General features: G+C 38.1%; 3 protein-coding genes across 4 annotated transcripts in view; 2 read left to right on the top strand and 1 right to left on the bottom strand.

Annotated features, from left to right (window-relative positions):
- Positions 1 to 3,426: 3,426 nt before the first annotated feature.
- Positions 3,427 to 9,536, top strand: adora1b (adenosine A1 receptor b). The gene is made up of 2 exons (XM_043246540.1): positions 3,427 to 4,683; positions 7,199 to 9,536. Exons 1-2 carry the CDS (start codon positions 4,343 to 4,345, stop codon positions 7,890 to 7,892), a joined length of 1,035 nt encoding a protein of 344 aa, XP_043102475.1. The 5' UTR covers positions 3,427 to 4,342; the 3' UTR covers positions 7,893 to 9,536.
- A 2,370-nt stretch (positions 9,537 to 11,906) lies between these two features.
- On the top strand, positions 11,907 to 15,995 carry dclre1b (DNA cross-link repair 1B). The gene is made up of 5 exons (XM_043246465.1): positions 11,907 to 12,121; positions 12,365 to 12,610; positions 13,567 to 13,732; positions 13,884 to 14,066; positions 14,543 to 15,995. The coding sequence occupies exons 2-5, from the start codon at positions 12,419 to 12,421 to the stop codon at positions 15,709 to 15,711; spliced, it is 1,710 nt and encodes a 569-aa protein (XP_043102400.1). The 5' UTR covers positions 11,907 to 12,121; positions 12,365 to 12,418; the 3' UTR covers positions 15,712 to 15,995.
- Positions 15,996 to 23,681: 7,686 nt separating this feature from the next.
- Positions 23,682 to 27,474, bottom strand: part of cpne5a (copine Va) — a 62,510-nt gene continuing 58,717 nt past the window's right edge. For both annotated transcript variants that reach the window (XM_043246463.1, XM_043246464.1), the window contains 2 exons: positions 27,301 to 27,374; positions 23,682 to 26,810 (listed from right to left, as the gene is read on the bottom strand). In XM_043246463.1, coding sequence (XP_043102398.1) covers positions 26,622 to 26,810; positions 27,301 to 27,374 — 263 coding nt within the window. In that variant the 3' untranslated portion in view covers positions 23,682 to 26,621. The remainder of the gene's footprint in view (positions 26,811 to 27,300; positions 27,375 to 27,474) is intronic.

The raw sequence follows: 27,474 nt of genomic DNA, 5'->3' as shown, positions 1-27,474 counted from the left end.
GACTTCACTTTCAAAAGTAGAAAAATGGAATCTGTAATTAAACAATCGTTTATAGTCATTGCCACAGTATGTCAAATCATCATACTGACTCAATCACTATGGGAAAATACCCCTTCCAGAAGTATTGCCAAATGTTAGTTACAGTTTATAGGGGTTTTCGAATGCGCAATATAAGCAAAATTAAGAAAGTAAAATCACATATGCATGAACACTGCTGGAAAAGCAGAGTCACACACCAGTGTTTTTATGTCGTTCCACAAAGAATCAGTTTGTAAACAAATCGCTCAGTTGGGTGGATGACTGTATAAAAAAAACGTTGTTTCATTCCTGAATGAATCTGTGTTTTTGAACAAATCAATAAATTAAGTCATTCATAAAAACTTGTCGCCACCTACTGGCCTAACAATGTACTTAATTGTCATTCTGAGACATCAACTAAAATGAATTGTGAATTTTATTAACCTTAACTTCTCCTATATTCCACCGCTGTGCCTCACCTGCCTCCAACGATATTGTTATACTCTTATTTCTGCTCTAACTAAAATTTGTCAAAATTTGTATGCTGACCAATACACAGCCATAAAGAAATTCACATCATGAAGAATCAAGATATGCATTTTGTAAAGAAAGGAGTATCTATCACTCGATAGCAAGCACATTTGTTTCTTCATGTCCTAATGGCACGATTTTATTGTCTTGGACTGCTTAGTGACATTTAGGATTCGATCCATTACAGCATGATTCCTTCTTGATGGTCGCTTTTAAAGACAGACTTTCTGGGGGATGGCTGGTGTAAATAGGTGTTAAAGATGTCTTGACTAAGAAAACCGTAATAGTACCAGCTGGCTTTAATAATGTCAACGGCAGCTGTGCAAAGCCCAGATGTTTGCTAAAGAAGACCCAGCAGTGCGGACACTCTGAGTGGGTCATTAAGGTGAATAGGCAAATACTGCTGTTTGTAAAGAGCTGCTCTCAAACTGTGGACACAGCGAATGTTCCTTGGGGAGGATTGCAAACGAGAGAAACGCATAAAAAGCTGCGCATCTCTTTGTCTGCTTAATTACTACAACATACCCTCAAAGCATTATGATTGTGAACCTCTGAGGTTTTAGGCATGCGTGTGGATGATAAGAAGCTGGACACAAAATGGCCCAACCATTAAAAAATCTACACAAATGAGTCTCAAAGGAATGGCCTTGCGGTTTGAAAAGTGCTTAGCGCATCACATTTCTTATCTGGGACTACACTCAATCCGTGCCTTCTTAGGGTGCAAAACCGCTTCAGGGCAGAAAAGAGATGTTTGCCATGCTTGGGGTATTCAAGGTGAATCAGAGTAAAGCAAATTTCTGCTTCATTTAGCAGAATGACTCAGCTGAAAGCCCTGTTAAAACATACAATTTTTTCCCTAAGAATCGGTCTGAGAGATTTTTACGTTTTGTGAGAAAAGCTATTAAAGGTGAATGTTTAGACATTGTGTTCAGTATTGACAAGGACCACAATTGTTTGGGTGTTATGAGTTTAGGCAAATTGTGTTTTCCATTCTTGTCTACATTTGAGTAACACAATTTTTTTCTTTCCCTTTTATTGGCATAGTATTTGCAACTTAACTGCATAAAAGGAAAATGCAAAAGATGAAACACACAGCAAATAAAATGAAAGATGAAAACATTGCAATAGTAATTATAATCTTTTATAATAATTATATCATAATTTTTAAAACAAAATTGGTGTAGAAACAATTTTTAAGCGAAGCTGCCTGTAAATTTCACTATAAATTACACAATTTTTTACAATGCAAAACACTGTACTGCCATGATATTTGTAACATCTGCTAACAAATATCATCAGGTCCATCATCACATGATATAACAATATCATTTAAGCTTTCTGTTACACTTTGTGACCTCGCACCCCTCATGTGTGACCTCTTGACCTGAACTCTATAACAACAAACAGTGGAAAAGCTTTGATAAGAGCAGGCAGATCTTCAATTTTAATTAGACATGCAAGACAAAACAAACATCATCACGAGAATCCTACACAGTCTGTTTGTTCGATTGTTTGTTGATTTTTGTCCTCCCTTGAGTGAGACCACTGATGTGGTTCAGCTCCGCTGGGGTTTTGGTAGTAGTGCCAGTAGTATAGTACGTAAAAAAAAAAAAAGATGTTTACCATCTGGATTTTCCAACTCCAAGGGGCACTGAACCTGCTCCTATAGAACACAAAAGGGGCCACATAACTTATTCATTCATGTTATTAGTTTTATTGCAGCTATGGTTGGATAATTAGTTACTGCACAGCTGTGCATTGATCTAACTATTGATAGTATTCCCTAGAGGACATTGAAGAATTGAAGAATCCCAGACAGAAGTCCGTAACATAAAACACTAACATAACAAATTCACTTTTAGTGTGCTTTTTCATTTTTAGTTAAAGTACTTGATTTTTTAAATATTAACCCATTTTCTTACTTCACGTTTTGCATTGTTTCAACTGTATGCAAATTATGTATGCAAGTTTCGGTATGAATATAAAAGCCATTCCTGTGTATTCAAGGCTTACTTCTTATCATAGGAATGTGGCATCTCTTTTATGTCATAATTCTATGTGCATGAATGAATTGACCTCCCTTGCTGGAACGTGTAGAATCTTCTCATATGGAAATGAGGCAGATACTGCGTATCTTTACTCACACCATGAATTTTCCTACTTGCTAAATCACATGCATCTAGCATGGAGGGGTCTGTGCTTTTCTCTGAGCTCACACTAAAAGCTGGAGAGACCATGACTGAAAGCACAGAGCAGGCTTTGACCGGGACGCGCCAGAAGGGGGGATACTTCATTATGATTCATCTCAAAAACGGGAGATTTTTGTCAGCCAGACAGAGGCTCAGTCACTGATCCACAATACCAACACAAATTTGTATATATGTTTTACACAAACATTTTTGGTTTAATTTTTTTTGTTTTTATTTAATTTTTTCTTATGTTCACATTTTCATCCATCTAGACAGCTTTGTTAATCTAGATTCCATAGAGACAATTTATGCAACAAAAAATAAATAAATAAATAAAAATCTACAATGATAAATATTCAGTGGTGCAAAACTGGGACGACTAGGCCTGGTCTCTTTTTTAAAAACTTAAAAATCAAAAGGACCTTGCAAAGTGTGTCATAAGTACATCGTTTTGTTTTGCTACATTAGACTGGCTTCGTTTGAGAGATAACTGGAGCCTACTGTGTTTTTTTCCACCATGCCTTAGCTGGTACATTAAGCTTATTGTAGATTATTAAACCTATTAGTTTCCTTGAAATGTTTCAAATATATTTCTTATTGCATTTTATATCTTTCATGGGGCGTCGTTTCAGCGTTTAAATTAGTCACTGCTCATCAGGCACCGTCACCTCCTACTCCCCTCCACTCATGTGGGTCCAACGCTGCCTCGGATTTATTATAGAGCAGACTAATATTACAAGAAACACATGGGCACGGTCAGTCCCACTTTTTATCCCGAGCGTCAAAGTTAAACGCTCACTGATAAACAGAATGAAGAGAAAAGGAGTTCGGGCTCTCCACAAAAGAAAGTAGCGACGGCGGGTTGTCTGTCCCTTAGCCGTTCTCAAGGAGGGAACCAAAATATCGGCGCGGTGTTTGGGATGGTCTTTTTTTTCTCCATGTCAAAGCAAAACGAAACGACCTTTTGTTTTGACATTTTCAAGAATCTATACGGGTTAGGGCGTCTCCGAGAAGTGTTTTAAATTGCTAACAGGGCGAGTATGGGTGAGACAAAGGGCTCTACCCATCGACGGCTATTCTGGGGCACCGCATAGCTCTCGAGAGTGCCGAGAACGACCCGCGCTCTGGACAATATCTGGTTTCACACATCCAAGGGAACAAATATGGTGCGTCTTTTAATTTATTTTCCGACTCTTTGGACATCCAGAGAACAGCCCGACAGTTGTAGGTGACAGGGAGAAATTTATTTGAAGGATTTTTCGGATGAATAAGTGGCACGCGCATCTCTCGCACGAGCGCAGGTGGACCTAATGAACAGGCGCCGTAGCAAACGGAAAGAAAACGCGCAAAACCTATCGATATTTCCAGCTGAATATTTCGTAAGTCACTTCTGCGGTTTTGTGGGGGATTTTTCTTTTCCCGTTCGTCCAAATTCAACTGCAGTAGGCATGTGTGGAATAAGGCTACTCTTTAGAGGGGCAGCGTAATAACGGGAGGATTTTTCTTTGGACTACTACGGTTAATCAATTTACACGTCACTTTCACTTGAAACCCTATTGTCGCGTGGATATTCATCGTATTATCGATTGGCGTCGAGTGGAAGAATGCCTGAAGACCTCTCCGCGGCCAAAGCCCTCTACATGGGCATGGAGGTGGTGATCGCCGTGTCGTCCGTGATAGGAAACGTGATGGTGGTTTGGGCAGTAAAAATTAATAGATCTTTGAGAGATACTACGTTTTGCTTCATCGTCTCTCTGGCGCTCGCGGACATTGCGGTAGGAGCGCTGGTCATACCGCTGGCGATAACTATAAGTATCGGACTCCAGACTCACTTCTACAGCTGTCTGCTGGTGGCGTGCACTGTGCTGGTTCTGACCCAAAGTTCCATCCTCGCCTTGCTCGCTATAGCCATCGACCGATACCTGAGGGTCAAGATCCCAACCAGGTAAAGTTTCGTTCCTTTATTTCATATGGTGTTTTGTAAGCAGGAATTACAACAATCGTCCTACATGTCACACATTTTTCTATCGTTTGACGACGTTCCATATACTTTGTATATTATTTTTTATACTGTATTTTTTATATCCTCTAAACCTCAAACATATATGCTACCTATATATATATATATATATATATATATATATATATATATATATATATATATATATATATATATATAGTGGGTCCAATCACTTGGCACCACAGAAAAAAAGTTAAATATCAATGTAATATTCTGTAAATTATGGAAGAAAAGGTTATTACAATCAATTAAAGTTCTGCTGATCCACTAATAATTTATTTATAATAATCACATTGGATTCTATCTAGCCAGACCATTTTCAAATATGCAGTATATATTGCTGGAGGGTACAGATGGAAAGAACTACATGCACGTGACCTAATGACATAATATGACTTGTGCGTTTTTGTGCTGCTTACACAATATGAGTTCATCATTTGCAGAGATTTTCATAAATTTTACAGTATATGGCAGAAGGAAAGTCTATAGATCTGAACATGCTTTTTTTTTCAAGCAGATGTATTATTTGGTATACGTTTTTTTCCCTTTTGTCATTTTTTTGTTCAATTTCTTTCATTTTTATTGTTTCTTGAATTGTCTATACTTGATGTTTTTTTTTAGTTAATGTCAATTTTCATGAGAGAGAAAACTCCAGAAACATGTTCCAACTCTTTAATCACATCGGTACACTGTACCAGCCAGATTAACCTCTCCAACATGCACACACTATCTGCTTTTAGGTTCTAACTACAACCTATTTGCAGACTCTATGGCTAGGTTACTCTTTGTCCCCAGTGGAGTTAAACATACTCAGCATACTCAGCTATGTAAAAGCCATTCCATTTTTAAAGATGCTTTTTGTGCGGACAGTATATCCACATCTGTGCTCTCAGTTTAATGCATAAAACACAGCCCCGTGTTCACATCTAATATAAGTTTATTCTATAATTTAGCATTTAATATTGTGATTTCACTGGAAATGATTAATGATTGCCATGACCAGTACTACGTAACAAAATTAACATAAACCAACCCCTTTCAACACTTTTGTGAGGAAACTTGTTGGCATATACATATAAGCAACGGTATGAAGGAAGTACCCTAATGATTTTGCAACATGAAATTAAGCCGTGTTCTTTGAATGTGCAAGAGAATGACACAAGAAACCTTGCAAATTTAAGGTACAAATGGCCGTAGTTGATTTCATGTTAAATTTAAGTGGTTAGCACAGGGTGCTGCGAGGAAAAAGTTACCTCCTACAAAACTCTGTTTTTTGGAGAATGAGCTATAGAGAAGTGAAGTGCGCCTGTCTGTCGGCTCTGCCAGGATCAACCACTGTGTGCAATAGATGAGAACGCAAGAGACTGAACGGAAGGCCTACAGAGGAGTCCAAAAGTCTGAGACAAGTGCAGTTTTGGAAATTGAAAATCATATCAGTTTAATAATTTGAGTGAAAAGATGAATACAGTATATAACTTTCTGACTAAATCATCATGTATCTTCAGTACATCTGCTCGATCTGTGCGAGTTCCCTTCCTGTTATCCCAGCATGATCCCAGAATAATGCAAGGTTGAGCTGAAATAAAACAGACTAAAGTTCTACAGTCTACAGCTTTTACTGATACAAAATGTAACATTACAGCCTGGCGGAGGACAGGGACAAATGAATCCATTTGAACTCCATTTTATTTTATTTATTCCACTCTTCAATAATGCATATGGCTTTTGGTTCTGTGTAAAGTGTAGTCATGCTTCACAGCTTTCCAAACACGACCATATATTTTCGTACAATCTGAAAACTCTTAATTGAATCAGCAACTTAAAAACAAAGCAAACAGCAAATCATGCGGAGTATTAATATTGAGATTAAACAAATGTTCGTATATTTAACATGATGTTTTTACTTACTGCAGTTATTAGAAGCACATGATTCAAGCAAAAACTATCTACCGAATCCCTAAACAAACAGTTTCTGTTGACTCAGAGCACCTTCATGTGGAATTCAGCCAGACAGCTCCAGAGACTCGAAAGTCTGCTATTAAATCACAGGAACCTGTGTTATGAAATCATTCAGACAAAAGACAAGGAGAGTTGGAGAAAGAACTAGAATCTCAGATAAAAGACCCCATCTCAGACAACAGAAAGAGTGGGTGTGACTGAAACAAGCTTTCTGCTGCTGGTACTTTGTCACAATTTAGCTCTCAATTTAAGTTAGACAGCAGGCAAAAGCAGCTGACCTTGTTCATCAAGTGACCCCAATTCTATACCAGAAGCAACTACACAGAAATTAGACTTTCATTGGCTTGTAAAACAGAAATTGTGGACACAATTGTGTTTTTATTTTATTATTCCTTTTGGAGTGATAATATTGTTGAAATTGTAGTAATAGTGTATTACAATAAAAAGCTTGTTTCACTCTCATTACGTTTTTGCGTTTCAGTTATAAGCGAGTGGTCACTCCCAGACGAGCTGGAGTTGCAGTGGTCGTGTGTTGGACGGTGGCCTTTATAGTCGGCTTGACTCCCATGCTGGGCTGGAACAATTTACACAACCTGCAACATAACAACAACAGCTCAATCGGCCCTGACCTCATTGTCACTTGCCAGTTTGAGAACGTCATCAGCATGGAGTACATGGTCTACTTCAACTTCTTCGGTTGGGTGCTTCCCCCGCTGCTTTTCATGCTCATCATTTACTCTGAAATCTTTTACATGATCCACAAGCAGCTCAATAAGAAGGTGTCCAGCCACTCTGAACCAAACAAGTATTATGACAAAGAACTGAAGCTGGCGAAGTCCCTGGCGCTAGTCCTTTTCTTGTTCGCCATTAGCTGGCTTCCTCTGCACATTATGAATTGCATCACACTCTTCTGTCCGAAGTGTGAGAAGCCCATGTTCCTCATTTACATTGCCATTCTGCTCACGCATGGCAATTCTGCCGTCAACCCTATCGTTTATGCTTTCCGCATCAAGAAATTTCGTACTGCGTTCCAGCGGATCTGGAAGCAATACTTCTGCTGCAAAGAGGCTCCACCCCCTGAGAGCCAGCAGAGCGAGAGACTGGATAAGAACCACTACATCGCTGCTGCTGCCGCTATCGCTGCTCCAGAACCTGCTTTGGAACATAACGTCTGACTGGATTGACATCCCAGGATCCTCTGAGGAGCTCGAATAACTTCTGCTGGCTGGACGTCCAAAGCTGTCATGTCTTGGTTTGCCTATTCTGAATGTAAATCAGAGCTCAACACAGACTCTTCTGGCTGAAATGTCCCTTTGTTGGAATAATGAGACAGCATCGTCCAGATGAGTCCAAATTCATTTTAAAGATGAGAGAAATCCTGTTATATGAAGCAGCCTTGAAGGATGCTATTAAATCAAATTAGTTTGACAGTACATATCATACAATGAAGTTATAAAAACATGATGAATCAAAAGAATTGCACATGATTGTGTTTTGTGCAGTTTTGTGAATGTATGCAGAACAGATATCAGAGCACTCTCAGGTTCTTGAATATTATTCTTGTATTCTGAACCTCTGTGCACAATGACAGGAAGAGGATGTCTGAAATAGTGACAAGGAGGTGGACATGGGTTTTTCTTGTCCTATTATGGAGTGTCTCAGCACAGGTCTGTTATTGTGAAGGACAAAAAATGTACTGCAGGCAGCTGACATTAGCTCACAGATGCAGTGAGGTTCTCTTGCCTTTTAGCAAAATTGTGTGTGTGTGTGTGTGTGTGTGTGTGTGTGTGTGTGTGTGTGTGTGTGTGTGATTGGGTGCATGTCATAACCAAACTTGAATTGTTTGAGGATATATAGATACACTGAAGTCCTATTTATCCTTTTTGGCAACCGGAAAACAAGCAAAAGTGCAGTCCATAAGAGTAAATCTCCACTGTTTTAAGATATTCAGGGTTAATAAATGATCTAAACCAATACTGTATTACCTTTCAGTATTATAGCAGAATTTAACTAGACTTTTTCCAGAATCATAATCAGTTTTAAAATAAAAATATGCTACACTACTGTGTATATTTTGTCTTTTTGGGTAAAGTAACTTAAAGGTATGTAATTTTTGGGATCATAAAATGCTTTCTTCTGTCCCAAGTAAAGTCATGTGTTGGTTGACTTCCCTGAAAGGTTTAAACACTGGCTCTGAGGCGCCATCAAAACATTGCTCTGTTTGTTTGAGCATCCTGACCAGCTTGACACTGACATCCTGACCATGAGTTTGGGACGCCAATTGCACATGGGGGAGTCTTAGGGAATTATTTTTGCAATTCCATTTGGTCACTCTAGTAATAATTACACACTTCACTTGTCACACTAGCGTGGATTTTTTTTGATCTCACACGCGAATGAAATACCAGGTCTGTACTGACATCAAAGTTCAACATGTATCTAATCTGTACATATGTTATGCACTCTGTCCAAGTACATTATGTTCAAAATTGTTAAACATACAGTTGTCGAATTACAATCATTTGTACATTAAATATTTAAGTAAATGGGAACAATGGGCTAATACATTTTGCCATCTTGTTTTTTCTTCACTTCAGTAGACAAACAGAGTGAATGAGGAGCTGGGAGCTTCCTGTCCCTGAACCCCATGCAGTTCTCAATGTGATCGAAAACAGGAAATATCATTTTACTATCAATGGAAGTACTTTATCATCATTCATAATCTTTCATCATCTTTACTGTCAGCATATTTGCCTTACTCTAGCTGTTGGTATCAGCCTTTGCTTGTCTCATACTAATATAAGACAATAAAAATCTAATAAAAAAAAATTAGTCTTGTGGTAAATAATATCTTGAGCGAAAAAATGTACATTTATGTTTAAATAAGCCTTTATTACGCCATTGTTCCTCTCATGCAGGAGCATAAAGCAGCCAAGAAAGCAGTGAAGATTCTTGGTAGAAATAACACAGGTCCCAGGGGTCCACATGTGTGGGTTGATTGGCACAGTTTCCATTTTCTGTTGAAATATTCTAGTGGAAAAAATATTAACCCGATTATGTGCTTATTGTGCAAAAGTTCTTTAAGTTCTTTTTATGTTAAAGACATATGCATTAAATGACATAAAATTTCATAAATCTTGTTAATTCAAGATTAAGTGTATGTTAATCAACATATAATGGAAATGTTTGGCATAGTGTTAAACAGCTATAGCTTTGAGATTGAAGCAAAAATATAAAATATGATTCATTTACAGCATGATCCTTTTTGTTCTATTATTGCTATGTGTGTGAATGTGCCTGTAAGTATGTAGAGGTAAATAATCATGTTATGAATGATTAATTAAAATAATAACACATGATAAATGATTTAGCTAGGCAACATCATTTATCACAGATTTCCATATCTGGTTCCTACCTATATTAAATAATGTCTGAATATATTTTCCATCAATGGGTTACATTTTACTACATTTTAGATGGGTTTGGGGAGATCAAGATTAATTAAAATTTCAGAAGCATACGGTAATGAAGCAAAAGTTACCTTACTGCCAGCCCACAGTTTCCCAGTTCTGTCATAAGTGTTAGTGTCGCTTCCTAGTATGCCTGGTCACTGTGCTGATATTCCCAATTAAATATCTATTTTAAAAACAAGCTTTATAATGATGTGCTAAAAAGGAAAAAAATAGTCCACACTGCCCCGTATAAGTGTTATAGCGCCCTCTAGTGGAGTACATAGGCGCTAACTATAAAACGATGCGTGTAGTAAATCAGGATTCAGGAAAAAATAAACTCTGTATTAAGACAAATAAAAAATTATGTGTCTTTATATGTACTAATCGATTGGGTTATGTTCTGATACAACCTCACAACTTTTTAAACAAAACATGCTTTTTACTTTAAACTGCAATATAATTTCAGCTTTAACAGCATGCATGTTTACTAACACGTCACTAACACGTCACATGTGACCAACAATTTCACAACAAATATAAAACAGCATAATGAAATATTATCCGTCTAATGGAGGTGACCGATCTGATGGAGTTATGAAGGTGGTGAAACCTGAATCTGTAGTCATTTACCTATAAAATACATTGGCTCTATCAATTACTGTATTAAAAATATTTTTTGACAAATTTGGCATTTCTTTCACAAAACAAATAGAGTTCATTGCAGTAGACATTTGTTTTGTTTCTGGTGATGCCAGATATTAATGGAATCAGCTTCAGGAGAATAAAATGATCTAAATACTTCAAATAATTTCCTAAAAAAACTGGAAGATGGTGTTGACATCACGGTTCTGACACAGCAAATATTAACATTAGCATTTCAAATGTTTTAAAACAATAAAACTTAGCAGAGCCTGTCTAAAAGTGATGTACTCTGCATAGATGGAAAGTGGCAAGGGGGTCCTTTAGAGTGACAGCTGTCCTGATTTTACCTGATTTTATAACATTTTAATTAATGTCTGACAGTGTTGACAAAAAGTGGGGACACAACTTTGAAACCTTATGAAACCTGCATGTGTCGCAGAAAAACAGCAACAAGGTATTTTTCATCACTGAAAAACACGTTATCCATTTTATAGCATATGAACACTGTGGACACATTGTCTTTTCACTACATCTGAAACAGTAAGTGTCATATGGGTTGTCACAAGGGGATGTAAATAAATAAATACATTCTATTATTAATCCCCATTACATTTAAATTTATATATATATATATATATATATATATATATATATATATATATATATATATATATATATATATATATATATATAAAATGCAAACTAGCATTTATAATTGCTGGACATGTTTTGTCCCATGTCTCAAAAATGACCGAAATAACATACCAATTTTGCCAGGTTACAACATAAGCCTCAAAACATATTTTTGAGTAAAGATAATGACTAAAATCAAAGCACGACAAAATCTAAGCATATAATGGTTAGCGCAAATGTATTATTTCACTAAACGTAAAACAATACTTAAGCTAACAGCACCCTCCTGTGGTTACCTATAGAATTAAATTTTAAGTAAAAACACAGCCGCATTATATGTGAATGTAACCAAAAAATAAAATAAAAATCACCTTTTGTAACAGTCGTTTTTATGGTAATTTCTGTGCTAAACTCAAGCTAAAGAAACCTGCACGTCACGGAAGCCAGTGACGTCACACGAGCTCGTGCGCGGCATGTAGGCGTGGACGGTAAACGTAGTTTTTGGCGGACAAACCAGCCGCTAATGCCTGAGCTCAGTAGTGCCTTTGAAAGCGCGCCGAAATCTTTTGCATTTGTAAACATACCGCGAGCCTCGTTTCAGCATGGCGCCCATCTGCACAAATACACAAGTTCGGCGAACCGGCCTGCTAACCACACGCTCGGATGAACCGTGACTGGCAAGCATGCGTTTATCGTTTTAGACTGTCTCTGTGCGCCTTAAAAACAAAGAGATGCGGCTACTCGTTTACTGCTAGCGCTGCATGCTTGTAAGATGTCAGTTACATTAGTACTTTATAAACCCTCGCTAGTGCGTACTGGATATCTTGTTTGTTTACGTTTCTGACGGCGCTGCTAGAAAAACGACCTTTTTTTAAAGATCACCAAATTCAGTGAAACTGAAAAACAGCTTTTGTTAACAGATCCCATTAAGAATAAGCGGTGGGCACCGCCTGAACTCTTCACAGCAGCACAAAATGAACGGAAAAGTCCTACCAGACACTCCAATAGCCGTAGACTGCTGGCAGCTCCGCAAGTGCCATCACGTCCGTCTGTTCTTCTTGTCTCACATGCACGCGGATCACACCTCTGGCCTGTCATCCACCTGGAGCCACAGGCCCATATACTGCTCTCCTCTCACTGCCAAACTGCTCCAGCGTAAACTCAAGGTGAGGCCCAGCGGCTGTTAGGACTAGGGTCTGCGCGAGGTTCTAGGGAAAGTATTTATTTGTATTATTTGTGTGCTGTTACAGTATTTAGCTTAAGTTGTTATCGGTTATAATTTTACTTTGCGTTTTAGTCATTTTGTAATATGCTCTAATCAGATTTACATATTCAGTTTAGGATTATTTTATTGTGCTCCTTCAGTCTTTTTTGTTTTTGAACCTATTTATTTGAGTTACTTTGCCAAATCAGCCTTTCTAGTCATTTTTAAAAGTTCTCAAGTAATATTTATATTAATTTATAGTTTTAACTATAACAACACTGTTATACATCAAAGTAAAAAAAGAAATTTCAACACTCAACTGGAATGATATTTATAGTGAACCTTTATAGTGAAAACTGTGAATATGTGTATATATAAACTAGTGTAGATTTGTTTTTTTACCCACTGTTATTTAAACAATGACAAACACGTCTGTAATGTAACACTTTTTCTCACTCAGTTTAGAAAACTTTGTTAAAACATGCTAAACAAATGCCCTGTGCAAATACCCACACTTGTACTCTTTGCACTTGGCTACTTTTATTATGTATTTCCTGTTTTGGTGTGTGTAGAATGTCTCATTACCTGATGAGACACACTAAAGTATTGTAAAACTGCAAGTGTATTTTTATTTTCAATACTCTGCATTTTAAAATGAACTTCTATTATGCTTCTAATTAAGCTTCTAAATGCTGTACAAAATAAATATACTCATCTTTGCACCATTAAAACTATAACCTGTATTACCTAATTATACATTTTTAACTTGCATTGGAAAGGTGTCCTTGACCTTTAGCGAGATCTCGGTCAAAAAATTTTTCAATGATGCATAATGGGATAAACTAAGCCTCAAATACTTCTGTGGAACTGAATTTGAGATAGCGTGCATTAATAATGTCCTGTTGTTGTGTTCCACAGGTCAAAGAGAAATGGATTCGTCCTTTGGAGATTGGGGAAGCTCACATGCTATTGCTTGATGATCTTGGAAAAGAGCGTCTGACCGTTACTCTAATAGATGCCAATCATTGTCCTGGAGCGGTCATGTTTCTCTTTGAGGGATACTTTGGCACCAGACTCTACACTGGTGCGTATGTGCGGGAGGACAAAATTAATATGAATATGGAAATGCGCTATAATCAAATCGTTTTTCTTGAGACAAAACAGAACGTTATTGAATTTCACCATCGCATACTGAGAGAAAATTATAATGTTATTGTTTTTGTGTTTTATCTCAGGTGATTTCCGTTACACCCCATCTATGCTCAGAGAGCAATGTCTGAGGAACACCACTACCATTGACGTGCTGTATCTGGACAACACCAACTGTGACCCCACTCGTGCCGTTCCTTCTCGTCAACGAGCCACTCAGCAAATTAAAGAGATCATTAGGGCTCATCCTGGGTTTGCTGTGGTCATTGGTGAGACTCGCACGTTTGCAAAATGTTGAGAACATTTCATGAAATAGGATATTTTATGTTCTACAATAAATACAACCCATTTAAACCAGATTGGGCAATAAAGGCCCGTTTACATCAGGTTACTTACCATGGTGAGCAAGAGAGACTTCATATAAACCCCTTTTAAATGGTAGTGCAAACCTTTTTTATTATTTATCTTTATATACATATACACACACACACACACACACACACACACGCACAGGATGTGATTAATCATTTGACAGCACTAGTGTAAATAGAACTTAATTTAATAAATAATACATATTAAATACTTATTTTTCATATTTAAATTTTTTTATATTATGCATGTGTGGTATTGATTGATTAAAGTTGTGTGACTGTGTTAACTGAAAACACTGTGAAAAGTGACTGATTAATTGATGTCAATGAATCTCCACTAATGATTATGAACTAATGCCGTTACCTGTTATTAGGTCTTTACTCTCTGGGTAAAGAGTCTCTGTTGGTGGAACTGGCTATGGAGTTTAAAACATGGGTGGAGGTGGATGGAGAGCATTTGGAGACCTTGCGTGTTCTGGAGCTCCCTGACATTTTCACCACTGACTCTGGTGCTGGCCGCATTCGTGTGGTCTCTCAGTCAATGATCAACGCCTCCAACCTGCAGGCGTGGAATAAAGTGCAGCCCACCATCGCAATATTGCCCACCAGCCGCCCCATGATCTCTTGTCACTCTAATGTGTATGTGGTGCCTTACTCAGATCATTCTTCCTACCAGGAGCTGGAGGACTTTGTGTCGGCCCTGCGTCCCATCTCATTGGTTCCCATCGTGGGCAACTGCCTGCCTTATTTTTCTTCTCTTCTAAACCCCTGCAAGAAAAAGCCCAAAGAGGTAGTTATTCCGGAGTCAGTCAAGCACTACATGATGACAAATTCTAATATCCAGACCTTTACAAATGGCATTACAAACATGCTTCAAAGAACCTCGCGGCCATATTCTCGCGGGGTGGTGTTTGAATCTCCAGAGTCAAAAATAAGCCGACTTGATGGGGATGATGGGGATTCTGAGACAGATCAAGACTCCTGCGTTCTTCTAGACATGAGCACCAACTCCTACCCTCGAGAGAACGGCCCTCACAACAAACGTAGGAAACTCAGCCAAATTGCATCAGATGTCATCACAATTGGCAGCAGCCTTCCTTCAGATGACAATGACTCTATTAGTGCACTTACAGATGTAAGATCACCTGAGCACAGCTCAGTGTGCGAATGTGGACATGAAAGAACAACCAAGTCCTCCAAGGAGAAGAGTCCTCAAATGGGCAGCAGCAGTTTTAGAGAAAGGTGCTCTTCACTGGACAGCATCAGTATTCACGACCAAACCTGTATTACCACTGTGCTCACACCCACAGAAACACGATCGGTGACCGCTGCCTTGACCTTCATATTACAGCGAGAACAGATTGAGCATCTGCTCCTTGAGAACTTCATTATACCCGCTGAACAATTTAAAGGTGAGCAGATGTTGTGCGGAGTTCAAGAAGAGTTTCGCCTTACTCCGGTTGATCTTCCCAAACCAGCTGGTGATCCTCTTGAAGCAGCTATAAAAACATTCAAATCTAAATGCGATTCAGCAAGCACTTAAAGTGTGTGGCATGTTTATGTGAAGGTTTAATTATCATGCATCACTGTAATTTAGATGTGAACAGTATTGTGGTTAAATCTATAGATCGACACTGTGCCAAGTACTTATTCTTTTTCTGCATTTCTTTTGAGCCAAAAAGCGTTGATGTTATTGGAAATACTGATGGAATAATTTCACAATGTGGATGTTGAGGTTCAACATGTTTAGCATGAATTTATTATCATGTAGAATCAAAAAGCACCTTACTATGTAAATTTGTTTTTAGATAAACCCTACTAAATGTGTTTCTTGTTCTTCTGGGTTTTATTTATATATCGGCTTTTTCCTTTTTAATTTGTTTTACTTAGGATAAGAATTTTGTACACCTTGTGAACAATAAAGATTTAAGTTTTTGTGTAAAATAACACCCAAATAAGTCTATTTAAATGTAAGAAATATTTTTCAGAATCAAACAGATAGGCATGAGGTATAAAATCTAGTCCATGTTGTGAACAGAACAGACCAATCATTTCAAGGTTATTGAAGTATTAGCTCTTGTTGGTAATTTCAAATTAGCATCAAATTCTTTGGAATATTCCCTTTGAATCATACAGCCTGTGACTTTTGTAGCTGCTCAAGGAATTAAACATTAATAAAATAAGATGCCTTTAAGTAATACTTTGATTAATCTGCCATCAACTATCTTGTTAAAAGTTTTCTTTAGGGCAGTGATTCTCAAAGTTTGGGGAGTTTTCACTTCTGCACCATTCAAATGAGACACAGTGTTCAAACTGTTAACAGGAAGCAATGATGCTTGTGTGCAGCGTATTCTTTGAGTTTAATGTCTGAAAGTAAAAAAAAAAAAAAAAAAAAAGTTCCATGAAAAAAAAGACACGTTTAACCAGCAGATGGCAGAGTAGTTCAATGCTCTAAAACACAGTCATATATTGTATATAGTAATGTGGAATTAATTAAGTTAAATATACTTGAATAAATATTGATTTTACAGTTGCCAACAAAAAAAAAAGTTTGAAATTGTTTTTATAATAGTACTGATTACATGCGCAGCATAATTTTATTACATTTTGAATAAACCCAAAATCTAATCTGAATGCTATTTCTGTTTGAATTGAAATGACTGTTTGTAGTAATTTAAGATCCCACTGACAGTCTGATTAGATTAGCAGCCATTAGAGAAGCAGGCCTTCTTCATCTCAGACTGTCAGAAGTTCATTCCTCACAGACGGGTAGGAGTCTGAAATACCTTCAGCGACTTACACACAGAGAAAAGCCACATTCGACTGCTCTGATTCATCATAGTTTTATCAGATATTTCTGTTTCTTCAGATAAACGTACATGTTCAGAGAAGTGACAGCCTATTGAAAGTTTCACCTAAACAATTCCTCTGTGTCAACAGATTATCCATGAGTATTTGTCTATGTCACTGGGTACCACTGCCTCATATTCAGAGAGATATGAATAAAATACGAGCGGATCAATGTCTAATTTATTTCTATCATACCTCAGCTAGAGAAGTCAGAGGTCTGTGATTTAGCATTCACCAGCTTGTGACAAAACCTGTAATACATATTTAGGTAGCGAAAAACACTTCTGTTTACCATTGTTTCCACGTACGGTGGGATTGTATGTAAGTGATTGGACTTGCGTGCAGCTGTGCGAGGAAATAGACGACCAAAGCCAGGCTGTCCTATAGCCGTGATGTTTAATTCACCTCTGGTTTCTGCACACGCTCACTATGCTCATAAAGGATGAATGGTTTGATGCATCAGGGGGACTCTTTGCATTCCAGATGAGGCCAAATCCACATCAGAAATGCTCTTCAGACCGAGCTGATCCAGCACAGGCATCCTTACATCAGCCTAACATCCTGGATTGACGGCCAACCGCTGGCTCAAACGCCACAGGGAAACAACAGACTGACTCACCAAAGCCAATGAGAGAGAGTTGTCGGCCTAAATGTGTAATTTGTTCAGTCAATCTGAGTAATACTGTTATTGACACAAAATCCTGCAATTTTGTGATTCAAGTGAATTATGCATCTAATGAGTGACAAGTCTGACTTTGTTATGTGGGCTGCACCTTGAAGAGGAACAACTTTGTACAGGAGTAATAGTGTTTATGATTTGACCGATGGCTGGTGTATGGAGTAAGAATAAGGACTGAACTTGTTAATTTTTTGCTAGTATGACTGCACCTTTACGTGATTTTCTCACACTGATGGAGCTGCCTGTCCTCGTGACGAGTTCATCATCCTTGCATCAGAAGCCCTGCCAAGCGATGAAAGCCTCTGACTTTTGAATCTGTAGGAGACGTAAAAGACAAACAGAAATAAGCAACGCATTTGCTCATGGTCTACAGAAGGGCAGCAGGACAGATCTAACAGCTTACTTGTACATCATTAGCCCATGCTGGACAATGCCAGTTAAAAGGAGTCAGGCATTTACACTGAGTGCCTTAAGGGGGTAAAACTTGTTAAAATCCTGCAGGAGTGGGATGGCATCTTCTGGGTGGAAGGGCGTAAATTTTGTTTTACTCTTTTATCCATTTGTCCTGTGGGTCCGTCCACATGAAGAAGTAACAAAACAGCACTTCCAGTCCTAAAATACAACTGACCAGTAGCGTTTTAATAAAAGCGCTGGGATTTTTATTGTCAGTATCCAGTGTCTCTTAATAGCTGGTTTCATGTAAGTGTTTATGACACACAGATTTAAATAATAATTACAAAATAGTACCATACGGTAGAGTCACTAAATTCATTTCAGACATTTTTGAAGACCAAGGAGTGGGAGTGGTCATTGTCAAACATATCCAATCATTTGAGGTCTCTAAAAAGCCCTGGATGTGTTCTTTACAGGACATCCAGACATGTATAGTCTCAGAGAAATAGAATGTCTTCATTTGAGAAAGCAGGGCCTTAAGAGGTTAGAACAAAACAGCTGTCTGAACAACTCATTGATATTCAGAAGAGCACTCGTTCAAGTGATATTGCTTAAACGTAACTCGTGTTGAACTTTATAAAGGCAGAACTTTGAAAAGCTTGAGCCTGCAGAAACTATTTTTGAGTTTGTGAGATATAGAAAATCTAGGGCTAAATGCAGCTGGAAATGTGTTTGATTTTGATACTCCTCTGAAGACTTCCCTTCACAGTTTGATCTCAAATCACATAATTACTTGTCTCTGATCAGCATCTGCAGTGCAGGATAGAGCACCATCACCCAAAGCACAATACAGTTCTTCCTTCCCTAAGACAGAGTACTGGCATTGTCAGCATCAAAGCCTCATGTGATTTGAGCCTGCTTCCTGAAGTAGGCCATCCATACAGTGACTTTTACTGGGACGTTTGAGACAAGTTCTGGTGGTGCTGCTGGGGGTTTAAATTAGACATGGAGCATTTCATCAGCCCGTCGCTACTGCAAAAGCCTTTGATGTGCCCCAGACAGGGTGTCCCTCCCTTTACACCAAGAGCCAAGACAGCTTAATGAGAAAGAAAAAGAGGCAGAGTATGTATGTGTGCTCGGGTATGCAATTGAGAGTAGAACAACTTTATTGGAAATGCCATTAAAGACCAAAATCTGAGAATTTATTCAAGTATTAAAGCTTAAGACATGCGCTAGTCACTAAATCACTCAAAAGTGGTTTAACATGCTGTTTATTTCACTTGTTATCGTTTATTATTATTGCACCAATGTTAATATTATATTTTACAAATTCTAAGTGTCTGACAGGAGATCAAGCAGACTTTAGAAATAAAAACATTACGGATAAATAAAATTACCGATAAAAATAACATTTTGTTCATTATCGTTAATGCCCTTGTGTGATATATATATATATTTTTTAAGACAATAATAAATAGTATATAAATACATCCATAAAAACAAGATTAAATCACAACAACAGCATCAACAATAATATTAATAAAGCAATTTGTGTAAATCTTGAGAAAACAAAATAATTTACTTCCACTATGAAAAAAAAAAAAAAAAAAAATTGTTATTTTTTGCGTGTCAATCTCTAAGGACACCAAAGTGTATTATATTTTTGAAAAGTGCCAGCCGTTGACAGTTTTATCAGCTTAGTTCATTTTATTTTAAGTTAGCCTGGCATAATTTCATTTATTCTCACAGCACAGAACACCAATCCAACGATTAAGTGAGTCGGCTTATGATGATGCATGAGGTTATTCTGTTTTTCCTCGGAGTAAAGTGAATGTGTTGTGGCAAGTCTGTCAAATCTTCTGAGCAGCAAAACACATTTAACTGCTCGCTGCACTTGCAAATTAATTCTGTTGTTTGGATGAAATATGGCTGAAATGAACACGAGAATTAGATCTTTACAAAAAAAAACCTCATTCGCGTAGTTCTGATTGTGAATATGTAGATTTTATTCCGTTTCCACCGTTCGTGGAGATTATTTTGATCATCTCTGAATACATTGCTAAAGGTGTTGTTATTTAGGTTTTGTTGAAACGCAAATGAATGTCTAACTATACGCCGCATACTTATTTAAAAATGTGTAGCCTATTAGGTGCAATGGGATGTGTCTGAGGGTCGCATTTCTTCTAGACTTCCGATGCCCCAGATTTCAGATGACATTTGTGAAAATGTTCTCTGGGTTCTCTATTTCGGGCTCAAGCTTTTCAATGGAGTGACTTTTTGTATTGTGTTTTAAAAGCCAGGCTGGCTTACGGCATGTTGACAAAGAGCATTAGTGTTTTCAGCATGTTGATGACCTGAGACCCGTCTTCCCTTCAGCCATGTGTCTCATAAAGAGACGACGTCTCTACTGAAATGGAGACAGACAACAGACAAAAGCCTGATACTAACAAACAAATCTAGATGCTCTCTAATAGCACTGTTATAAGTACCAGTGGCATTTTAACAATTGGAGCTATGACTCATTATTTCTACAAAGCCCCTTAACGGCCAGCAACATATTAGGCTACTTTTTAGTGTTAAATAAAACAAGGCACGTGATTGGGGAGAACAATTTCTTTTTGCCCGTGTGTGCCTGATTGATGCGCAATTATCAATGCGTCAGACAAGTTTTCAAATTAAGTGAACAAGATTGTTAGTGAAAATTATTTTTCTTGCCAGGGGTGTAGTCATCATTTCAGAAGTGAGGGGGACAAAAATGTAATGTATATACACTCACCAGCCACTTTATTAGGTACACCTTACTAGTACCGTGTTGGACCGTCTTTTGCCTTCAGAACTGCCTTAATCCAGATTGACATGATAGCATCACGTAGTTGCTGCAGATTTGTCGGCTGCACATCCATGACGCAAATCTTCCGTTCCACCACATCCCAAAGGTGACTGTGGAGGCCATTTTAGTCCGGTGAACTCATCGTCATGTTCAAGAAACCAGTCTGAGATGATTCACGCTGTATGACATTGTGCGTTATCCTGCTGGAAGTAGCCATCAGAAGATGGGTACACTGTGGTCATAAAGGGATGGACATGGTCAGCAACAATACTCAGGTAGGCTGTGACATTGGTACAATTGGGCCCAAAGTGTGCCAAGAAAATATCCCCCACACCATTACCAGCCTGAACCGTTGATACAAGGCAGGATGGATGCATGCTTTCATGTTGTTGAAGCCAAATTCTGACCCTACCATCCGAAGGTCGCAGCAGAAATCGAGACTCATCAGACCAGGCAACGTTTTTCCAATCTTCTATTGTGCAAATTTGGGGAGCCTGTGTGAATTGTAGCCTCAGTTTCCTGTTCTTAGCGGACAGGAGTGGCAGCCGGTGTGGTCTTCTGCTGCTGTAGCCCATCGGCCTCGAGGTTTGACGTGTTGTGATTTCAGAGATGCTCTTTTGCATACCTCGGTTTTAACAAGTGGTTGTTTGGGTTACTGTTGCCTTTCTATCAGCTCAAACCAGTCTGGCCATTCTTCTCTGACGTCTGGCATCAACAAGGCATTTGCGCCCACAGAACTGCCTCTCACTGGATATTTTCTCTTTTTCAGACCATTCTCTGTAAACCCTAGAGATGGTTATGCGTGAAAATCCCAATAGATCAGCAGTTTCTGAAATACTCAGACCAGCATGTCTGGCACCAACAACCATGCCACGTTCAAAGCCACTTAAATCACCTTTCTTCCCCATTCTGATGCTCAGTTTGAACTGCAGCAGATCGTTTTGACCATGCATACATGCCAAAATACATTAAGTTGCTGCCATGTGATGATTAGAAATTAACGAGCAGTTGGACAGGTGTACCTAATAAAGTGGCCGGTGAGTGTATAACCTACCAGTCTTTGTACAGCCAGACATTTTTTTTTTTTATTTCCTGTTCTGCTTAAGTCTCTTCTGCTCATCAAGTGTGCGTTCATTTCATTTGGTCCAAAATACAGTTTTACTATGCAAAACAACTGCTTTCTATTTGAATATATTATGTAATTGATTTGTCTGAAATGCAAAGCTTTTGTAACATTATACACTATACCATTCACAAGCTTCGAGACTGAAAACATTCACCATCATGTATAACGTTTTGTGTTTTTCTGTGAAAACAACTGTTTTCTTATAACTTTATCTGGCAGCATCGACTAGGATGAAACATACACTGCATGTAATGAATGTACTTACCTGAGCTATCAGAGCAGCTATACTGAATCAACATTACTGAACTACAAGTCAATGAATCTTTGCTTGAACTACTCAACGGCAGTAGGCTACTCCTCATTTTTAGTCTACAGGGAATGTAATTGAGGAATACTTACTGTAACAATATTAAGTATTAGAAAAAAATTATATAAAAAATCTTGAGAGTTATTATACTCTATATGTGTCCTATAGTGGTGAAGTTTGGGAACCCCATAAAAATATACTTATACGTAGGACGATAGATACAGCTCTGCTCTGTTGTTTTGATGTCAAATCACTCTCCCAGATTGTTCGAGATATGCTTTTGACCTGTTCTTCTTCTTTCTTCTCTTGGGAAACAGTTGCCAGTGGATGCATTGCTTTTGCTGGTTCTTCACAGCAATTTATGGAATTAATTTGGCATTAGCACTCCTAACCAATATGGTGGTCTTTGAAAGGACCATCAATCAGTCTGTCAGAATTTTGAGTCTCCATCTCCCCCGGTAACACTGAAAAATAGCTTTTGATTTCAAAGGGTTCCACTCATTATAGAGCAGCTGAAGGCCTCAAGAAGCAGGACGGCAATTTAGCAAATGCATTTTTACTATAGAGAGAAAACAAACTCTATATCAGCAATGCATCTCCTCCCCATCATTCCTTCCTTCGATTCAGGTACCAGAAGTGAATCCTATTAAATGCTGCAGGTGCTCTTGAGGAAGGAAACACATCAACCGGCCCCAGGGAGCCAACTGATTGGACGGTGAGTTCTCTTCTTGCCGCTGTTCGGCAATGACAAAAAGACTTTGATTAAAGGACAAGTCTGAACAATACTTGTGACTTAGTTAAAATTCTACCCATCTCTCAACTTAGAGTTTACTTTTCTATTTGCATCACGACGGCCCTTTGCAGTTAGTCTATTTTCGCCTAAATAAAATTGACCACACACTAAACAGCAATCGTTTAGCATTTAGCAACTTGCAAGTAAACATAATGAACACCGCATAGATTGGAACTTCTGCAGTGTCAGCGCACAAAAAAAAAGCTAATGACATTTAATGGCATTTTACCCTTTGAGAAGAGGAAACTCAACCATGTACATCATCTAAACACTGCGACCGGAGAGACTAGTGACTAATCGCTCAGAATGAATGTGACAAACCCAAAGGAACTAAAGCGAATAGACTTATGTAAATGCACACCTGTCTCTGGAGGGCCCAGCCATGGCATCTAACATGAATTAATGAGAAAATCTCTCTGCTCCCCCATTAAAGGCTGCTCCGGTTTGTAATAGACTGCAACAGTTTGTAACCGATGGATTATTCATGAAAAAGAAACTCATGCATACAAAAAAAAAATCTCTGATCTTCTCCAAAAACGTTGTCATTGTTTTATTCATTGTCATTTTTAAGGCAATCCATTACAAATTTCACACACCACGGGAATGACAACAGCAATGTTCTATGTTCGGTTCGGAAATAGCTCACCATGCATATCGACTGAGATAAAGAGAGGCAAAGAACAGGAAAAAGAGAGAAGGAAAAGGAATATAGCAAGAATGGGATGCGTCATGCTCTGGACTTCGGTTATGAGACGCAGAGAGGCAGAGGCTTAACGCAGAGCAGTAGGACATCGTCACCGAACCCAACGGCCATTTTGGCACAATCATGCATATCTCACAGAGGGAACGCCGGCACTGGACAAGGGCCACATCTTTAACACATAATTTACACCTTTTTCTTACTATCACCTCTTTGCAATGGTTTTATGAACTGCTATACGACTGGCTTTACTTACTATAGTGGGATTAAAAAAAAACTGTATTTGTTAAATTTACACCATGCCATAAAATTAACCCAGTAACGTTCTCTGGATAGTGATATACATGTGTTTCAGGACGCCTGTAATTCGTTCTTCGGATTTACAAGCCACCTAGCAGCAATGCGTTCATAAATATTAAACAGGATTTAAAAAAGGTTACATTTATGCAAGTAGAAATTTCAGGTTTACATTTGAAAAACAGAATATAATAGAAAGGCCATTGAAAAGAAAAAAAGCGCAACAAAACAAAATATAATGAAGAAACATAAAAAATAACGTTCTTCTCGACAGCTAAATGACTATTACCTTCTAGATATTTACTAGTCATTAACATTATCAAGTGAAGAGTAAATACGCCTTTAAGATCAATACACCTGTTAACACTCTCAAATAAACTCTTTCACCCAATGCTCCCTTTGTCAGACTTAATCTTCACCTCCTAATTGATTGATGGATCACTTCATTCTCAGTAACACCAGGTGTGCTAATAACTCAGAGCAAAAGAAAGATGCGTTTAAGCACATTGTCTTGTTATCCAGGAGCAGATTTTCCAAATTTAACGATCTTTGCGAAAGAACATTGTCATTCTTGTTGTTAAAAAGAGGGAAATCACATTTTGTAAACATTAGCGCTGACGAAGTTGTAGCTTCAGGACCAACTGTGATTTTAAAATAAAACTGCAGTCATCTTCACAGTTCATAATCTACACTATAATAACAGATAATTGTTCTGAAACCAAAACACTGGTACAACTTAGGATAAACAAGCAAAGATGTCAAAATTTACCAGACAAGGAGAAAATGTATCAAAACTGCGGGTAAGAACAAGTAGAAACGGCCCTGCTGTCCAAAAAAGCAAGTCAGTCAGTATTTACTGATACATACAGGTTTGTCTGTGATAGTGATTATTAATTTTCAAAATGGACCTCAGACAAAAGAGGCTGTATACAAGGCTGCGTATGCTAACCAAGAGCAAATCTTAACATTTTACGAGATTTAACTGAATGTCTTAAGCCTATTAAGATTTTAAAATTGAAAAGGAAATCAACATGCGCTTCCTCAGTGATAATACTGCATATAAAATTCGGTTTCTAATTTATGCTTGCTGTCAGCCATTAATGTAAACCTACTGCATGTAAGGCAAGTTTATGAAATTAATCGCGTTCGATGCTTGTCCTGTTATTATGCCAATGCTATGAATCATTTAAAGCTAAAACACTGAAACAAAATGGCATTATGTTTGCTCTGTGAGTAATGCTGCATGCAATGTGTCTTTCATCTTTTGAAACCAGTGAACTAATTCCTGTCATGGTGAAGAATAGAAAAGTGTTTTAAACTCCAGGGAAAATCCCAGGAATGAGAGGGCGAAGGTTGAGCGTGGCAGGACACTGACAGCAGACGCTGCCTCATCTCCAATCATCTTTAGCAGCGAGCAAGCGGCGAGACATCTCTCGTGTTTCCTCCGAAGGCTCGCGTGCGTCTGAGGAGCTGCTGTATGATATCAAGATACCGGCTCCAGAGCATCGGAGGGAATTGGAGGGGCAAATTAAAGTAAATTTTGTTTTGTTGTGAGCTGATTGTTCCTGTTATTTCTGTGTGCAATGTAATGAATCTGAGACCTCTCATTAACATTTACAAATTTTACAGCTTTAAGAAAATATTTGTGCTTCTCTTAGACTTTTACATTGGATTTTTCTTAACCGATTTCATCTAAAGTAAATACATTTAATACAATGTATTAATGCAATGTACAGTTGGTTTTACCTGGATTTCATGCTTTTGAATAGAAAATCTTGTTTATCATAGCTCTAAAAAGCTATAAATGGGAAACTGCAATGGGAAATATAACTTTGTACTAAAAAGACTTTGCCCAAACCCCATGGGAAAAATAAAACCACCATAACACAAACTATCTACAAATTCTATAAACGAATCAAACAAGTTCACTAAACATTTCCCCTCTAAAGGGTATAATAGGTCAAACAACCACTTATAATTTCACTATTTTTAAAACCACACTTTCTAGTGATGCTCTTGTTTGCCTCTGGCAGATACAAGGACAATTTTCCTAATATAACACACAGTCCTCACATGCTGACACACAAGAGCTATAGCGTTTTTATAGATGTTGAGATGTTAGAGATGTTAAATAAGCAGAAAATTGCATTGCTTGCCAGATCTTCTTGCCAGATACATCCAGCAAAGTCGGAGGTATGAATCTGGATGAGACCGATCCAAACTATAAATGTTGGCTAATTTGAGAAATTATGAGGAGGAAACCAACTCACAGACCAATAAGTACAGTTCTTTTCAGTTCAAACTCCAGAACACAGATAGAATTTTCAATTTCTCCAGTGTATGAGATCCAAAAACCGGGAATTGAAAGCATCCGCTCTCCCAGACGCCTCACACTGATTCAGTTGTATTGGCTTTGAACGAGATCCAAATTGGAGGTGACATAACATGGCCTGTTTTCTTTCGGCAGGCTGGGGAAACTCATACGGTGGGGGTTGGGCTGAGCCCAGGTGGGCTGTAGTCTGGTGGCGTCTGGTTGGGCTTGATGCCCCTTGACTTCATATATAAAATTAACTGATCCGGGATCTCTGCCAGGACATCCTTGGCAAGCCGTGCCATGCTCAGGACATGGTTTCCCGTCCTATCCATGTAGTCTCTGAAAGGTACAAACTGCATGCAGAGATAAGATTAAAAAGAAGTTAGCTACAGTTGTTTAATTTATTCCCGGAATAATTTTCTTGTTTTTTCCCCCCCAAAGTCTAGGTAACTGAAATATCCATGTAAACAATGTAAACTGGTTGCCTCACAAAAATACTCTGGATTCTTTCATTATTTATAGGCTGCACAAGCGTTGTTGTTTGTTAGCTTGCGTTATTTTTTTTTTTCATGTGTGATTCGCAGTGTTCTCTGAATGTGAGATGTCTATAAATGTAGGTCACACAAAGTTATTCCATAAGAAACTTCCTCAAAGACTGATATTACTTTGCCTCTGCTTAGGCTACATAAATATATTGCTGAGATGTGCATATATACCATTACAAAGGAATCAGAATGATTCCTGAATCACTGACCACTTTTCCCCACCAAATATTGTGACCATGTAAAAATCTAAATTCGTATAAAGACATATATAGAGAAAAAAATATATAGGGATGCGTACCTGTACAATATCCCTCTCTGCCAGCTTTCCTCTGGAGGATATTCTCACATCGTCGCCATCCAGTTCAACCATGGCTAAAAAGTGAGATCATGATGTTACTGTATCTGCCCTCCAGCCAATAAAACAATCTGGAGCCAACATTTACCTCTTTGCTGGAACATTATGAAAGGCCAA

The sequence above is a fragment of the Puntigrus tetrazona genome, chromosome 8 (assembly GCF_018831695.1).
Source record: "Puntigrus tetrazona isolate hp1 chromosome 8, ASM1883169v1, whole genome shotgun sequence".
Classification (NCBI taxonomy): domain Eukaryota; kingdom Metazoa; phylum Chordata; class Actinopteri; order Cypriniformes; family Cyprinidae; genus Puntigrus; species Puntigrus tetrazona.
The sequence above is the reverse complement of the archived record's forward strand: the minus strand, read 5'-3'. Positions and strand labels throughout refer to the sequence as shown.

What these genes read in the sequence shown, in the direction of transcription:
- adora1b (XM_043246540.1), top strand. Translation starts at nt 4,343, where the DNA reads ATGCCTGAAGACCTCTCCGCGGCCAAAGCCCTCTACATGGGCATGGAG. An exon ending in AGGGTCAAGATCCCAACCAG is followed by an intron (nt 4,684 to 7,198) that starts GTAAAGTTTCGT and finishes TTTGCGTTTCAG; the next exon opens with TTATAAGCGAGTGGTCACTC.
- dclre1b (XM_043246465.1), top strand. Translation starts at nt 12,419, where the DNA reads ATGAACGGAAAAGTCCTACCAGACACTCCAATAGCCGTAGACTGCTGG. An exon ending in TGCTCCAGCGTAAACTCAAG is followed by an intron (nt 12,611 to 13,566) that starts GTGAGGCCCAGC and finishes TGTGTTCCACAG; the next exon opens with GTCAAAGAGAAATGGATTCG. An exon ending in TGGGTTTGCTGTGGTCATTG is followed by an intron (nt 14,067 to 14,542) that starts GTGAGACTCGCA and finishes ACCTGTTATTAG; the next exon opens with GTCTTTACTCTCTGGGTAAA.